Genomic DNA, 16,124 nt, shown 5'->3' with positions numbered 1-16,124 from the left:
TCTGGATATAAATGTCAGAACTCAGTCAAAACATGAGGAAAAACACCTCTACGATAATGCTAACTGCTGCTAGCATTCCAATTGGATTTTGGCAGTTTGTTAGCACTAAGCTAATGGTGGTTTGGATGAACATTTTTTGGGCGTTCTAGATTAAACACAGACATTTGAAGCTTGAACTTGAAGCAGTTCACATTGAATCTTTCAGTAATGAGCTCTAGTGTAGAACTGCTGCCACTGTTTTCCATATCTAACAGTTCATCGATTAAGCTGCTGCTCGTATTCACAGTCAGTGACATAGGTAAACTGCCAGAAGGCTTAGAAATGAAAATGGTCCCACCTATTGTAAATCAAAACATGACAGGTTGATTCCTCTGTCACTTCGTAACTATGCTGATGGTTATTCTAATGAGTTAGGCCGTCTCTTAATCTCTTGAAGTCTTTTCCAACAGGAGAGCTTGCTTAGATATATCTATCTAGTTATCATGAAGAAAAACAATTTCTTGTCAGATTTTCTGCTTGATGCTTTCAAAATTTAGCCTTTTTCCATTCTATGCTTAACAATGAAACAAGGGCAGTACTGTAATACTTGCAGATTTAAAATATAAGCATGATTCAATAAAAAAAGACATGCATTTTTTTGGTTCCCAGAAATCATTAGGTCTTCTACTTCTGTTCAATACATTGCAGAGACTTGTACTATGAATTAGTTTGAGTTCCACATGCAGGCTATCAAATGTTTGGTCAGAGAGTGACAGCTAAAGCAATTCATTACAAGAATAAAAATAAAACTGCCATAGGAACACCTTCTTAGTTTTTTATGTTTTTTTTCCTTGTTGATTTCATGTATATGCAGTAAATTACATACATGGTCTGATAACCTCAGCAAACAAATCCCTCTCATCTTTGAAAAACACAATTGATCCATTGACCTGTAATGTAGCAAACAAATAAATGCATGAATGTGTGGCTAAGTGTTACATTCTTCCTGCTGGTAATGAAGAGAACTACCAGGGAACCCTATTTTACCACAGCACATTTATTCCATGGGCCTCCCCTGATATCAGGTATCTCTGACAATTAGCTTCAAGGGGATTTACAATTTACAATTTCTTCTTCCTTCTTCCTCATCAGTTTTTTATCTGTGGTCTCAGCGGACCATTAGTACTAGCCCCTATAACTTCGGCAAACATAACGTACGGGTGGGACAATAGGCTGATCCCAGTAGTGTAGCAGTCTCATCTACACATACTGAAACCCTCCTCCCTCGCTTATAAGCTCCAATTGTGGCCGCTGATGATTAAAGAATCATTTTTACCACAGCACAGAGCATCACTATGGAAGAGAAGCAGAAAGAGAATGAATTCAGGTATCTGATCATTACATCAATCACTTTTCTGATCAAACTGCATTTTTGGAGAACAAATGAAATCAGTGTCAGTTATTTTATTATTAATTTTTAATATTTCTAATATTAATCCACTGAAAAACTTAAAAAAAAATTCCCTTTGGCATGTTGTATTTATGGAGCATTCTGTGGCAGATTCTGTGGGAAATGTTAATCCATCTATCTATAGTAGAAAAAATGAATTTTGGCTTGTTTTTTATGATTATCACATTGTTGAGCTGGGAGGTATTACTAGCAGATTTCATTATTCATAATTATTATATTATTCATAATATGTCTTACATGCTTTAAAAAGATGGCTCTTTAAGGGTTCTTTTGTAAAGGGAATGGTTCTATTTAGACCCATGATCCATATATAGAACTGTTTCATGCTTAAATGGTTCTTTGCATGGTGACATTGTTCTTAAGATTGATGGAGAATGTGTTGTATATGGTTCCATATAGAGCCTTTTTGGAAATGGTTCTATACAGCACCAAAAGTGTTCTGCTATTGTTATGATATCAAGCTTGCAACTATAGAAGAACCCTTTTTGGTGCTATGTAGAACCATTTTCAGAAAGTTTCTTTATAGAACCTTATACAACACATTCTCTGTCAATCTGAATAACTATTTCACGTGCAGAGAACCATTTAAGCATGAAACAGTTCTATATAGAACTCATGGTTCTAAATAGAACAGTTCCTTTTACTAAAGAACCCTTGAAGAACCATCGTTTAAAGAGTGTACAATACACTTACATTTGACATTGCTTTGCCATTCTTCTTCTTCTTCTTACTATTATTATCCACAGACGGTCATGGGATGCTTGCAGAGAAGTTCCAATCATTCAGAATGAACAAAAGCCCAAAAAACGACTGCAGTTTATGAAATTGTTAAGCTGTAGCATCGTGAGTTTACTCGTGTTCGCTCTTGCACTATTGAGTAAGGTGGGCTGTGTTATTTATCCCTGAAAAACTGATGCCTGATGCTAGATGTCACTTAATATGTTTAAATCCAATTGTTGGAAATATGTGTTCATGTTATTGTATCTTTTTGTTTGTGTAGTCATCATTTCTGCTTTTGGTAACACTTGGGAGCAACAGCACTATGAATGTGCCTGAACAACACAAACCAAGCGCTCTGCTGAGTATCGGTTGTGTGCTGGTTGGTCCAAATATTCTGCTTCTGCTTAAGAGTGTATGGAAGTTTGTTTTCAAAAGTGCAGCCAAACCATCCAAGAAAACAGTTCTGTGGGTAAGTGCCATTATTCAGGGTCATAGTGAGAGAGAGTGGGGTGGCAAACACATAGTAAATAATACAGCAGTGGTTCATAATGTTCTTCAGCATGTTTATTTGGCCCAAATATCATAAAAACATGATGCATTAAGTTTACATCATAGAACCTGAACATAATTTCTCACCAAGATGCTTCTCAGTGGGGTGGCACTGGTCATTCCTTGGTTATATTGGCCCCTGCTTTTATTAGGACAAAGGACAAACATGGCAGACTCTAGCCTCTTGAGAGCCCTAAGCAGGATTTTTGGGGAGCCCTATCCTTTTAGCTGGTGTACTGTACAATTAGAGGCTAACGAACAACAACAACAACCATAAGATATCTAAATTATAGATATTATACTTTAAGTTGTTTGGATCTAACCTTGGTGGCAGTGGTGACAGTGTTACTTTTTACTGTTATAACTGCTTTACTTTCTATGTATTTAGGCAGTATGTTTTCTTTTTCCGTCTTTCAGAGTATCTGAACCTGGATTAACAGAGAAAGTTGTTAACCACTGTTGCAAATCGAGTCAGTTGCAACAGTATTTGTTAGTTTCTGTAAAGCTGAAACTTTGTCAGAAAGCCTAAGTCCAACAACATGCCAAATGGTATAACATTAACACCACAAAAAAAGCAAAACATTATTTTAAGCTTTTTCTCCTCAGCTCCGGATGTGTACATTCTTTTTTTGAGACATCAATTAATCAGTAGCTTATTTCCCTCACGTAAGCCTCTGAGACTACATACACATACAGCAATAACCCTGAAGTTGTTAGGGGGCCCCCTGGTGGCCACAGGGCTCTAAGCAGCTGCTTATGTCACTTATTAGGTAGAACCATCACTGAGGACAAAGACAAGTTACATTTTGCAGTATAAATCTACTTGTAGGCACTTCCCTTTGTTTACTTTGTTCATAGTTTAATACTACCTTTAGGTCTAAATGTCTATAACGGAACCGCTTATTTGTCTTCCAGGTGCTGATTGTTGAGTCAGTGGTGGCTTTTGGAGAGGTGCTTCTCACAGTGTTGGCAATGCCACATTTTGACATTGTCACTAATGTGATGATCTTAAACAGTGTGAGCATCCTCTCAGCAGTGTTACAGGTAGTTGCTCAATGCCGTGCAAAGGAAAGGAAGAGGCTCATCATGTTACCTGTCAGCTCTATTATCTTTATTCTTCTGGGCTACGTCCTCTTCATAGTCAGCTATCTGGTGACAGAGGACAGTCGTTCTGAAGTGAGGAAATCTGTTGGGTTGGCCATTTGTGGAAGCATCTGCATTTCTCTGAACTGGTGGGAGAACTACAGCACACTCTTCAAAATCCCATTACTGGAAGAGATCTCCAAAGACATCGCCAAAACCCGCAACGTGGTTTGTATTCTGTCTTCTTTGGTGAAAGTTCTCATCACTGCAGCTGTGGTTGGAGTCAGCGTTCCTTTGCCAGAGTGGGTCTCCCTAAAATCAGTCCCTGTAAAAGTGAGCACCACAGTTTTTGGCTTAGTGGCCATCCAGATTGTGTCCTCTGCAATGTGCCGCTGGTTTGTGGTGGTGGCTTGCAAGATGCACGCCATGCGTCGCTGTTTTCTTGCGCCTATGTACCTGGCCTCGGTGGCTGTTCTGATCGTGTTCTTGATTCCACTTGGCACTGTCCACCAACAATCTAATTCAAGCTGTACATTTTGTGGGAACAGGCCTGCTCGAGCCCAGAACTCCATCACTATGTGGTTTTCGTCATTGATGGCTGATGTCACAGGCACCCTTTGCGCTCGGCCCATTGTGTCAGAAATGAAAATTACAGGATTGGTGGTCTTGGGGCTCTATGCCCTGAGCTGGTGGCTGGGACTCATGCTGAGCACAGTGTACATCTGGTTTCTGAAGATCCAACGCATTGAGAGGACTCAGGACCTGTTCTCCAAGCAGATGTATGAGGGAGCATTTCTGGAGCAGTCTATGCTGCTCAACACACGTTTCGAGATCAGGAAGAAGATCAAGGAGGCAGGGTAAAAATGACAACTTGATCGTAGAAAATGAGTAAATAAATGAGATTCGTCATTTAAATCTTTTAAAATAAATAATACAGCATGCAATGTAAATAAAACATTCAGATTAGGCCTTTATCCCTGTCATTTTACCTCCTCAGATCAAAAGAAACCATGACAGTCTACTTATGTGCAACAATGTGGCACGAGACATATGATGAAATGATGAAAATACTAATCTCCATGTTCAGGTAACTTCTTCATATGTGATTTGTATGATATAATCTTGCGTTTACTAAACTCGAATAACAGAAAGGTCTGTTCAACCAGGCTCGACAAATACCGGCCAAAAATAAACAAGCAAAATGATGTTATCTTCGAATTCCATATTTACTTCGATGACGCCTTCAAAGATGTGCATAATGGCAGAGCACGACATGTAAACGAATATGCTGAGATCTTGGTGGAGGTAATCAAAGAAGTCTACACGTAAGTATTACTCTATGACTTCTCAATCATTGGTTTTAATGAAATTTCAGATGTGCACAAAAACAACCAGAACATTTTTTGTGTCCTACATTAGCATCTTTAGTGAGGATGATCCATGTATCTTCAAAAGGAAGCCTTGCCTCCCGCAGCAGAAAATCATCAGCACCCCTTATGGAGGCCGTTTGGAGTACACACTTCCTAAAGGCAACACAATGATGGTTCACCTCAAGGACAAACAGCTGATTCGTCACAAAAAGAGATGGTCCCAGGTGGGTTTGTGCATTGCTAACCAAATTATAATTCAAGCCACTTAAAGATGTCCAAAATGCAGTGGCTTTAATGCACTTTGTTGATTTTAACAGATCATGTATTTATACTACCTACTTGGCTGGAGACTCAACAGAAAGTTCTTTAAGATGTTTGAAGATGGTGGGGATGCAAACACACTGAGGGAGAAGCTGAAGGTGAGGGACCAGCAACAGATAAACCTCATTTACAGCATAAATACTGTAGCGTTTACCACTACTAAAAGAGACGCAGCTTTCGCACAAGTTGTGGTACTTTATTATCCAGCTGTTGGTGGCCACAGCTACACCATAAATATATGGAGTTTTCTCTAACAGCTCACTATCAGCTCTCAGCTCCATATGGCTCCCAGTTCTTCCTGTTGCTACACACATATCCCCTGGGCGGAACTAGCCCCACCTTCACAATAAGAGTCTTTAGCAGAATAACTCAAAAGAACCAATAACCTAAACTAACACATAAACATTTCTTGAACATGTTACAATATGATAGGTTCATCATGCTGAACAAGTTCAGAGAAGAAAAACAAGTCGCATACTTGACTTTTTTTTTTTTGATTTAGAAAATATTAGAAAATCATTTCAGACAACACTTTTCGATTACAGCACCATCTATAGAACAAACACTGCTGGGTTTCTTTAATTTTATGCAGTTGGTCAGCCAAGACATGTTTGGTTTGCTTCTCTCCAATGGTCTTATGTTTTAGGACTCAACATCCCCTTAGCTCTTAATATGATACATCATATTTCAATATGATACATTAAGGAGACATATGAAAGGGTTCTGAAGGTCATGATTAGGGTTCTGGGGTCACCAAAGGTCATACAGGAAACAATGATGAAAAGGTTTTTAACATGAATGCACTTCCCATATGGCGTTTTTCCACAAGGCAGCACGACATGAAACAGTACAGTTACAAATGGGATCCCAGAACTATCTGTACCCTGGTCAGGTATGTCGGCAGTGTTCTCTTGTGGTCACATGATTTCTCACACGGCTCTAGTGTTAACAGTACACACATATAACAGTAGCAACAATGGACACCCCCAACATCGAGATTCAAGCTCCACCCATACGTCCCAGCTCCTTAAGAAGGGTAACCAAATTCAGTATGGGTTCTCTGGTACGGCACGGCTTGTTTGGCAGTGGACATGACGACAAAAAATATGTGATCACAAATTTGTAACCATACCTTAATGCACTGCCTGGTGGAAAGACGCCATTAGTGAGCTAATAAACTTGCTAAGCAAACTTAATGCAAAAGTAATGCAAGCCGTTTTTTTAAAAGTCAGAGAGTAGCATACCTACATCGCTCCCAACAGACTGTCAACTTTCAGTCCTTTCAGATTTTTCTTGCTGCTGCGCCTCATGGCTTCTCTCTCTCTGGTGTCTCGACACCTACTGAGTGAAAAAGAGGCATATTATTAGGCAGAGAGACAGCTACACACAGGTGAACGTCATGACTGATCAGTCCGCTTTCCTGACAGAACCAGTTCTCTGCTTCACAGATGGCGCCTGACCACAGAATCTAGTCATCAATTTCAGATGTATATGAACATTTGTAAATATATCAGAAGTGTGGATGCTACTGTTATTTTTCATGAAACATAGCAGCATGGGGCCGAAATACAGGGCCATGGGAATGGAGGGAGCAGTTCAATAGAAAAGGGCCCTGGCAATAAAGGGATAACCCTCACTGGAGCTTTTAATTTTTTTAATTAATTACTAGATTAGTAATTACTAGATTAGTTAATTTTAATTACTAGATTAGTATCATGCAAAACGCATTCCTAAATTATCATACATTTGCCTCATCCGTCAAGTTGTTAGGTAATCGAATAGACTTGCTTATGTGTTTCTGACACTGTATGGCAATGGACAATGTATTTTTGCAAAGCTAAAACAGTAGTAACAGCAGCCATCTTGAAGCCTGAATTTTGGCTTTTCAATGTTTCGAACATTTTATTTCATACCAGGTCAGAAACCACATTACTTAACAGCTGACTTAGGCAAAATCATATTCCTTACCCAGTGGTCTAAAGTTTCCATTAGATTGGAGTGCCCAATCCTGGTTCTGGAGATCTATCACCATGCAAACTTTAGTTCCAACCATTGTCTATCACACTTGATCCAGGTAATGAAGGCCTTTAGGGGCGTCTGAACAAGAGAGCCAGGTGGGTTGGATCTGAACTCTCCAGGGTGGTAGGTCTCCTTGTGGTTCTAGCACAAAACTAAGAAGCAGCCTTCAGACACCAAAGATGTCTTGACTGATCAAAAACATCTGGAAAAAGAGAAAAACTATGTAATTGGTTCAAAACTATCATTTTAAGGTAAATGAGTAAACAGCCTCTGAACTTCTACAGAGTGAGAAGGAGAACACATACATTCTGGCTCTGGACGGAGACACAGATTTCCAGCCCTCTGCCGTGATGTTACTGATTGACAGGCTGAAGCTCTATCCAGAAGTAGGTGCAGCCTGTGGCAGGATTCACCCCACTGGCACAGGTAGGTAGGGCTGTATGCTTAACCTGCTACTGGTGCTAATTCAAAACAGGTTCGATCCAAATAAAAGATAAGTAAATGTTTCACAGTTGAGATCACTAAGTAATTGTGCATGAGAGAGACAGAACTATGAGTGAAAAGAAACAGCTGATAAACTCACTGACCTTTTACTGTTTGGTTCAACTGTGTACATAAAGGGCCCATGGTGTGGTATCAGAAGTTTGAGTATGCAGTGGGCCACTGGCTGCAGAAGACAGCTGAGCATGTATTTGGCTGTGTGCTCTGCAGCCCCGGCTGCTTTAGTCTCTTCAGAGGTGCTGCGCTAATGGATGACAACGTAATGAAGAGATACACCACCAAACCAACGGAAGCCAGCCACTACATACAGTATGATCAAGGTATTAACTGCTGAAGCTGTTGCTAAAGTCTTAAAGGGCCCATTTCCTACATATGTATTGTATTTTTGCCCCGAGGTTCACTCATAACATTTGAGTGGGTTTATGTACCAGAACAGTCATAATTCATTTTAATGACCATTTCCCAAACTCTCTGTCCTTCAGAATTAAACAGGCTGTTTTTGTTAATGATATATTTAAACTAATATATGTAAATGGCCTCTGTTCTGTTTTTTTTCCCCTGTACTATGCCTCAATCAAAAAGCTGTCTGTGCTGAAACACTCCTTAGGCTGCATTCAGACAGCAGAGTGTATTCTGCAAAAATCCACATATGAATCACAAGGAATCCGGTTTGCAAAGTGGAGGAGGGGATTTTTTTGGGTGGTGTTCTAAGTGGGATGTTTGACACCACATCATTCATCATAGTAAATAGATAGACTAAATTAACTAGCACTTATTGCATGTTTTTTGGAAGAGAAAGAGGAGGAGATAAAGTTCAGCAGGTTTCATTTTTCTTACTCAGCCTATCTGAACGTTAGCAATATTAGTAAGTGGCTCAAACACCACAGCCAGCAAGCAATGTGACACCAAACTAAACTACTTGCCAAGCTATGTTGGTGAGGGGTGCTCATCATCTATGGATGGTACATATGCCACTGAAATAATATTTGTCTTTGACCTGAATATTTTTAATTCGCAAATTCAAGCAAAACTGCCATACTGAACAGCCCTGTGTGTGCTCCCTGGTTCAGTTTTACCCACCGTCTTTTTTGACTGGTATTCCCAGCAAAAGTGATGAGTGGAGCTTACCTGTTTAAGTTGAACATTTTTCAACTCAATCCACGAACAACAGCAGAAAAAGTGTGATCCTGCCGTTGGATATAATGACGTTTTGAAGGGAATAAAACTCTGCTGTCTGAACGCAGTCTTATGTAACTTCAGTGTAAACGGGAGGGGCTGAACTGCTGTGGGCTGAATGGGCGGGGCTAAACTGATGTAGCCAGATGTAGTTTTCATTGTTGTGAAATCACAAAAACAGTGAATTCATAACAGGCTGTTTTGCAGCTTAATTTCCATATACGATCTGCATGAACTGGGGAGATACCAGGATATTTACAAACTATATTATTTTATGTTACGTCTGTTCAGAAATGTGATGATATGGATCCTTTAATAAAAAAATCAGATTAGCAAACAATTCTAGTTGGGATAATTCCAGATACTAGTTGGCAGTTAATAAAAACTAACCAAAGTGATGCTACTGAGAAGTAGTTTATTCCAAATAATACTGTTTTGTTGCTGTCAGAAAAGTGAGCCTGCATTCATCTGAAACTATGCTCTATTACACACTACATTACACAGTGCTCTACTTTGTAGTGCACTCTGTAATGCACAGCAGTACACCTTACTGTCAGGTCATAAAAATTTAGATGTTTCTTATTGGCACACTATTTAATTGCAGGGGAGGATCGCTGGCTGTGCACACTATTACTCCAGCAGGGCTGGAGGGTGGAGTATAACGCTGCCTCAGACGCCTACACCAACGCCCCACAGGACTTTAAAGAGTTCTACAATCAGCGGCGGCGATGGGGGCCCTCCACCATGGCCAACACCATCGATCTGCTGGGCTCAGGATGCTTGACCTCTGAAAGAAACAGCTCCATCTCCAAACCCTACATTCTGTACCAGGTCATCAGCATGGGCGCCTCCATCTTGGGCCCAGCCACCATCTGCCTGATGATAGCAGGTGAAGAACATAACAAATATGTTTTACTTTTTATACTCTTACTTTAATTGTAAACTTGTTCTAAAAGAAAATGGAGTTTAAACATTCTCTTGATCAATTTTTATTATATTATGGAAGCTCTGAGGGGTATATCAGAAAGAACCAGAAAAAAAACTTTATTTATTCTTACGGCCTGTGTAACATGCTAGAAACAGCCGAACAAATATTTCTAGCTTCATTTTTACAATTTCAGCCATCAAAAACCTCAAACTGTTTTATCTCTCTATTGTGGCAATTTTTACCCCAATACTGTATAAAAAATCTATAGACTAACACTTAGGGTGTTACACCAGCTCTGACCAGCATGGGGGGTCTGGGGACCTGTATTTTTTTTCAACTATGCCCTAAAGGGTAAGGGAAAAAAAACAGATGCCTCCTGCTGGTCAAAGCTGGTGTAACATTCTAAGTGTTAACCAATATTTTTTTTTCATATGTTACTCGGCATCTCAGTACTGGAAAAGTTGCTGGAGAAATGCAACTTACACTTAAGAACGCATTCACTTTCTTACCATTCAGGGCCTGATAGTGTTTGGCCAAAAGGCCGAAAAATGTTATAATTTGTACATGGTTATTGCACCCAAAGGCCCAAAAATGTAAATTAATATTTCTTAATTCGTTGTATTAAACAAAAAACTAAAATTTCTTTGCATTGTTTCAATCTCTTGCAGGAAGCTTTACATTTATTGTGAATATGGAACAAAAGTTGGCTCTTACTGTAGCCACAGTGCCTCCCACAATCTACCTGATACTGTGCTTCAAACTGAAGTCGGACACACAGATCCAAATAGCAGCAGTCATGAGCATTCTGTATGCATTCCTCATGACTGGAACTATTCTCTCCATCATTGGTACACTTTATTTTATTTTAAGATCCAAATACTTTACTGGCTTCTGTTTGTGTTTAAATCGTTTGTAATATATATATACAGCACTGTGCGAAACTCAGGGACCCTTCAAAACAGTCATTAAGTACAAGGTTTTCATTTTTCAGTGTCAGGAAAGAAAAAGAAAAAAAGAAAAAAAAAACTACAGAGATATTTTCCCACACCTCAAAAGTTCAGTCTTATAAGTTGCATTTTCTGCTTCTCACAGTCCAAGTAATCCAAACACATTCAGTGACGTTGCACTCCACCAATTTTTCAAATTTTTTTTGCATAGTTACATCTTTAAGATGTAAACAAAAGTCATTCTGAGTGGTTTGATGTGAAATGCTCAGTTCTAGAGAAACATACCAAGATTTGTTCAGAGTGGTGGTGATAGGAACCAGACATCTGCAAGGCATTGTAAGACAAAATAGCCCCCAAAGACTTTTTTTTCAGATTTACCAATAGTTGTCCATAGTTTTTATTACATATAATATCTAAGAAGACACACATAGGTTCACTGGTGGTTTTGGATAGTAAATTGTACATTGTGACCTCTGGTTCCTATCACCAACACTGTAAAGAAATCTGAGGTTATAAGTTTCACCATTTTGCACCATTTTTAATAAGACACTCTGAATTATTTTGTTTACATCTTAGTGGCTGAATTATGCTGAACATCTGAAAAATCAGTAGAATTCCTTTTTAAGAACTGTTTATCTCATGGTCACAGGTTTCTTGGACTACAAGATCTTGCAAGGATATAAAAAGTCCCAGTTTCTCTGTATCTTTTTTCTTTTTTTTTTTGCTTAAGTTTTCCTTTGACTTTTTTCTTCTTAACGCAAGTTGATGATCTTATCTCTAATCTCCTTAGAAATATAAGATTAATTTGTACTTATTGGTTATTTTGACTGTAAATTAAATAAATGAAGGGTGATTATATTAAAGATGCTGTTCACAATACCCTTGCTTGAATCAAATGAAAATTACATATAGTATTTTAGATTGCAATATTATCATTTAGATAATATTACAGTCTAAAATACTATATATCATTTTCAGCTTTAAAAAGGGCATTTTTAAACACATTTTCCAGTAATGAACAGATTTCAACTTGTGCAAAGAAAAGAAAGTTTTGGAATTGAGCAGCTGAACTGAAATTGACCCCAACCTTGTTTTTATCATTTCCCTTTTAGGTGACATAGTGAAGCAGCAGACATTCATGACCCCCAGTGGCCTGTTTCTCATTAGCATGACCCTGCTGTACATCATTACAGCAGCTCTTCACCCTCAGGAGTTCTCCTTGGTCATCTATGGGGTCTTGTACTTCCTCTGTATTCCCAGTGGCTATCTCCTGCTGTCCATTTACTCCATTGTTAATATGAACAATGTAACTTGGGGGACCAGAGAGACAGGTGGCAAAGCTAAGACTGCAGCAGTGAACGCCATCAAGAGGCAGGTCATGCAGGCTACATGTTGTAAGTGTATATGCTGGAAAAGCAGTGATAACAATCCTCCTATGAGTGAACAGAAGAACGAGTCACCGCTGGAATCCAGTGTGTCTGAGGAACAAGATCTTAATGTCCACATGGATTCTGAAGAGACTGGAAGGTAAATGTACATAATTTTACAGTAAGACTTATTTTTTGACTCATGCATGTGTCTGTATTAGTGGTAATTGCAGTACTTTGGGTTAAAACATTCAGTTTGGCTTCTACTTACAGTCCTACATATGTTAATCATTTTGTATTTTCATCACATATAGGTGATCTAAGACACAATTTAAAGATGAATGAAAGATTGTACTATTTTATGTTTTTTTTTACCTCACTAGTTCACATGAATGTCTCACCCCACAGAGTCCTAAAAGTGAGTACTGTATATTGCTCTTTCGTTGTTTACATCAATACATGCACTATATTCAGTGTCCCAATGCTAATTTGTTTGCAGTGCTTTATGGCAAATATGTTTCTAATTTTCATATTTATCTAAATAAATCTAAAGGCTGGATTGAAGATCTGCAAATAAAATCTTATGACTTCCCACTACACAGCGCCACACTCTCAGAGGTAGAATTTTTAAAAGGCTTTAAGAAATTTACATCTCTTTTTTTTGCGGTAATTTAACTTTACTTTCATTTTTAGGAAGAAACTGAGTTTTGGAAAGAGCTTCAGAAAAGGTACTTAGAACCTCTTAAAGAAAATAAAGAACAGCAAGAAAAAATCGCAAAGGACCTCAAAGAGCTCAGAAACAAGGTGAGTGTGCTTGGAGTGCACATTCATATATATATATATATATATATATATATATATATATCAGTATACAACCTTTTAAATATTTAATTTTAAGGATGTGCCAATATGGGAACTGTGGGCCGTTGCCAATATCCGACTCTTTTCATTAATGCCAATACCGATACATAAACATTTATAAATTTATTGGCAAACTGTGACCATCTAAGTTTAGGAAATAGGAAAAAAAGTTTCTACTATCACCCCTATGCGATTCTAGTAATACGTTAGCACTAAGCTAATGCCAAATCACTTGAACTTTCTGGGGCTTGTTGCAGTCTTACAGTGACTCTTTTATTAAAGAGCCCTGGCATAGAACTGCCACCACCATCTCTTTTCATCTCTAACAACTGACTGAAACCTGGTTAGACTACAGTTCATATTCACAGTCAGTGACTTATCTAGAACTTCTAGAAGGCCTAGAGCAAATGTTAAGAAGAGTCATTTTATCCTTTCAACAAAAACCAAACCACCTTGGGAGCCACAACATTTTATGTCCATTGTACCATCTTGGCTGTAAATATGTCTCAGTATTGTGCTAATTTTCTAGTATAGGCTAAAACATATAATATAAATGAAAACGCAGACTTACTTTGCTCTGTTTTAAGTTTTAGCTCAGATATAGCCATTTTTCTCGCATCTCTGGCAGGAAACTTTTCCTTGAAAGCAGAGCAGTTTCTTGTAAAATGTCTCTCAACATTCGACTTTTTACGAGGCTGAAGTCAGCTTCTAATTCGAATTTTACCATTAACAGAAAACCAGCTGAGTGCTTATAAATGCAATTAAGTCCATTCGTCTCAAAGTTCTCGATGTATGTCTCAAATCTTTCTCTTTGCCTTTTCGTTATCTACTAGCTAGGCAAGACTGTTGTCGTTACTGTGGTAAACAGCAGTCTGCAGTCTTCAGGGTTAAAGGTTGGTGAATTAGCAGTTATACATTAACTCCAACATTTAAGATAGTTTATTGTTAAAACTGTGAACGATCAGGAGAGCTTAATTTTACGGCAAAGGCCGATTATTTTATTTTTAAAAAAACTAATTCTGCTGTGAAGCCGCAACAGGGCAGTAATAGAGTCGCATGTTGTGACATTTATTCTCATGGTTACACTTAATCAATATGTGACTGATTCATTTCTCTATCACTTCCTAGTAATGTTAATAGTTAATCTAATGTTTAAGGCTTTTGGTTCAACCCCTGATGTCCCAACCAGTTGGAGAGCTCAGTTTGCTGTATCCATCTAAAAAGCATTGAGAAAAAATCCTCATTAGACAATTTTTTCTTGGGTGGTCCAAGAATGAAACTTTTGTTTCCAATCAAAACTTAACAATGTAAGAGAATTAAGAGTGTTACTACAATACGGGATACAATACCGAGTTTAAATACAGCAAGCAATTCTATTAAATTGCTATTAAAAATTCTATTAAAAATTAGAAATTCTATTAGAAATTAAAATCTATTCGAAATTTTTAATTTCACAGCAAGGCCTAGAAGTTCCTAGTTCCCCCCGACAAAATGCAGAAACTGGAACTAAATCCACCTGGATTACCATTCCAGAGAAATATAACACATATTTCTTTAGGGTTAAAAATAAAGTTAATGTAAAGTAAAATTAATGCAATGTAGACATTTTATCATGGCAACCCAGAGTCACCTAAACAGTCTGTTCTTCCAAAGTACAATATATGTGTCATCAAAAATATCAGATCTAAATATCTGTTCGATGCTGGTATTTTTTTAAAGCAAACATTCTAATAAAACAAACATGATTGCAATATCAATATGCATTTCTACTAAATGTGCTGCTTCAATAGACTGATAGAGTTCTGTTCTAACATAGGTGACGTTTGGCTTCTTCATCTGCAATGCTCTTTGGTTGGTGGCCACCCTGTTCCTTCAAACTATTGGCAATGCTGTCAGTCTATCTATTCCAAAAATCTATCCGAATGGGACTTTTGCTGTGGGAGAAACATTTTCCATTGATCCGATATCACTGATGTTTCTCCTGAGCTTTGCTGTACTGCTGTTTATGCAGTTTTTTGCGATGCTTTACCACAGGTAACTTAATATATTGCCTCAGTATAAAACTAAAACTTAAAGACTGACATGTACAGTTCTTGTAATATGTGTGAAATGTACCACCATGCAAAACATATTTTATGAGAGTGTTATGCTGCATTCCATAGAATTAACCTACTGTTGCTCTCTTTATTTCAGAATCTACACATTAATCCATTTTGTGGCCTATGTTGACACAGAAACTAAGGCTATAAGAAAACGGTCATATGAGGAGAGTCATGAATGTGACCAAAACGTATTATTTCAGGTAAATAGTGTTTGAAGTCAGTATATTACAAATATTAGGGTGAAAGTTACAGATTTTTTGGACTGTTTTGTCTCTATAGGCTTCTAAAGGTTTGAAAACGGACCCCCAATATGGGATGAATCTTGACACATCTTTATGCATACAGAACCCATCTGCTGTTGAAGATCCGGCAAGGGTAGTATGAACTGATGCTTACCTCAAATAATGTGTGATAACGGACATTATATTGGACAGTTTTTTCCAAGAAGTCTCTCAAAGGCATAAGAAATTTCCAAGTACTGTTCAAATTTTGAGTGATATATCAATGAAATAAGACATGTTCAAAACTACTGCATTTATTTTTCATTCATGTACATACTGCTTTACTAATTGTACTCAGTATTGTCCTTCCTTTTATCTGTTAAAATGTGCTATTGTTTACATAAAACTACTGAAAGAGACAATTATTTAAAATAAAAGTAACAAGCAAACAAAATGCAACGTCTTTTTACCTCAAACACAAACGGCACATCCTATCTAGTAGACCTACA

The 16,124-nt window shown here is 37.9% G+C and overlaps 1 protein-coding gene and 1 long non-coding RNA gene across 2 annotated transcripts; both read left to right on the top strand.

The window, feature by feature from the left end:
* Window positions 1-1,293: 1,293 nt before the first annotated feature.
* LOC118817824 (chitin synthase chs-1-like) lies at window positions 1,294-15,195 on the top strand (the record flags this gene model as incomplete). Its single annotated transcript, XM_036584779.1, has 17 exons — window positions 1,294-1,366; window positions 2,197-2,332; window positions 2,451-2,639; window positions 3,635-4,659; window positions 4,800-4,889; window positions 4,969-5,127; window positions 5,222-5,396; window positions 5,490-5,591; window positions 7,797-7,938; window positions 8,133-8,333; window positions 9,794-10,078; window positions 10,786-10,965; window positions 12,177-12,591; window positions 12,815-12,849; window positions 12,985-13,049; window positions 13,125-13,235; window positions 15,109-15,195. Coding segments are annotated over exons 1-17 (3,429 nt in total), but the record flags the coding sequence as incomplete, so codon positions are not given.
* A 35-nt stretch (window positions 15,196-15,230) lies between these two features.
* Window positions 15,231-16,120, top strand: LOC118818417. The gene is made up of 3 exons (XR_005008076.1): window positions 15,231-15,326; window positions 15,486-15,594; window positions 15,674-16,120. It is a non-coding gene; the product is annotated as an uncharacterized LOC118818417 (long non-coding RNA).
* Window positions 16,121-16,124: the final 4 nt, after the last annotated feature.

The sequence above is a fragment of the Colossoma macropomum genome, unplaced genomic scaffold, assembly GCF_904425465.1.
Source record: "Colossoma macropomum unplaced genomic scaffold, Colossoma_macropomum, whole genome shotgun sequence".
NCBI classification, from domain to species: domain Eukaryota; kingdom Metazoa; phylum Chordata; class Actinopteri; order Characiformes; family Serrasalmidae; genus Colossoma; species Colossoma macropomum.
This window is presented reverse-complemented; position numbering and strand designations above follow the sequence as displayed.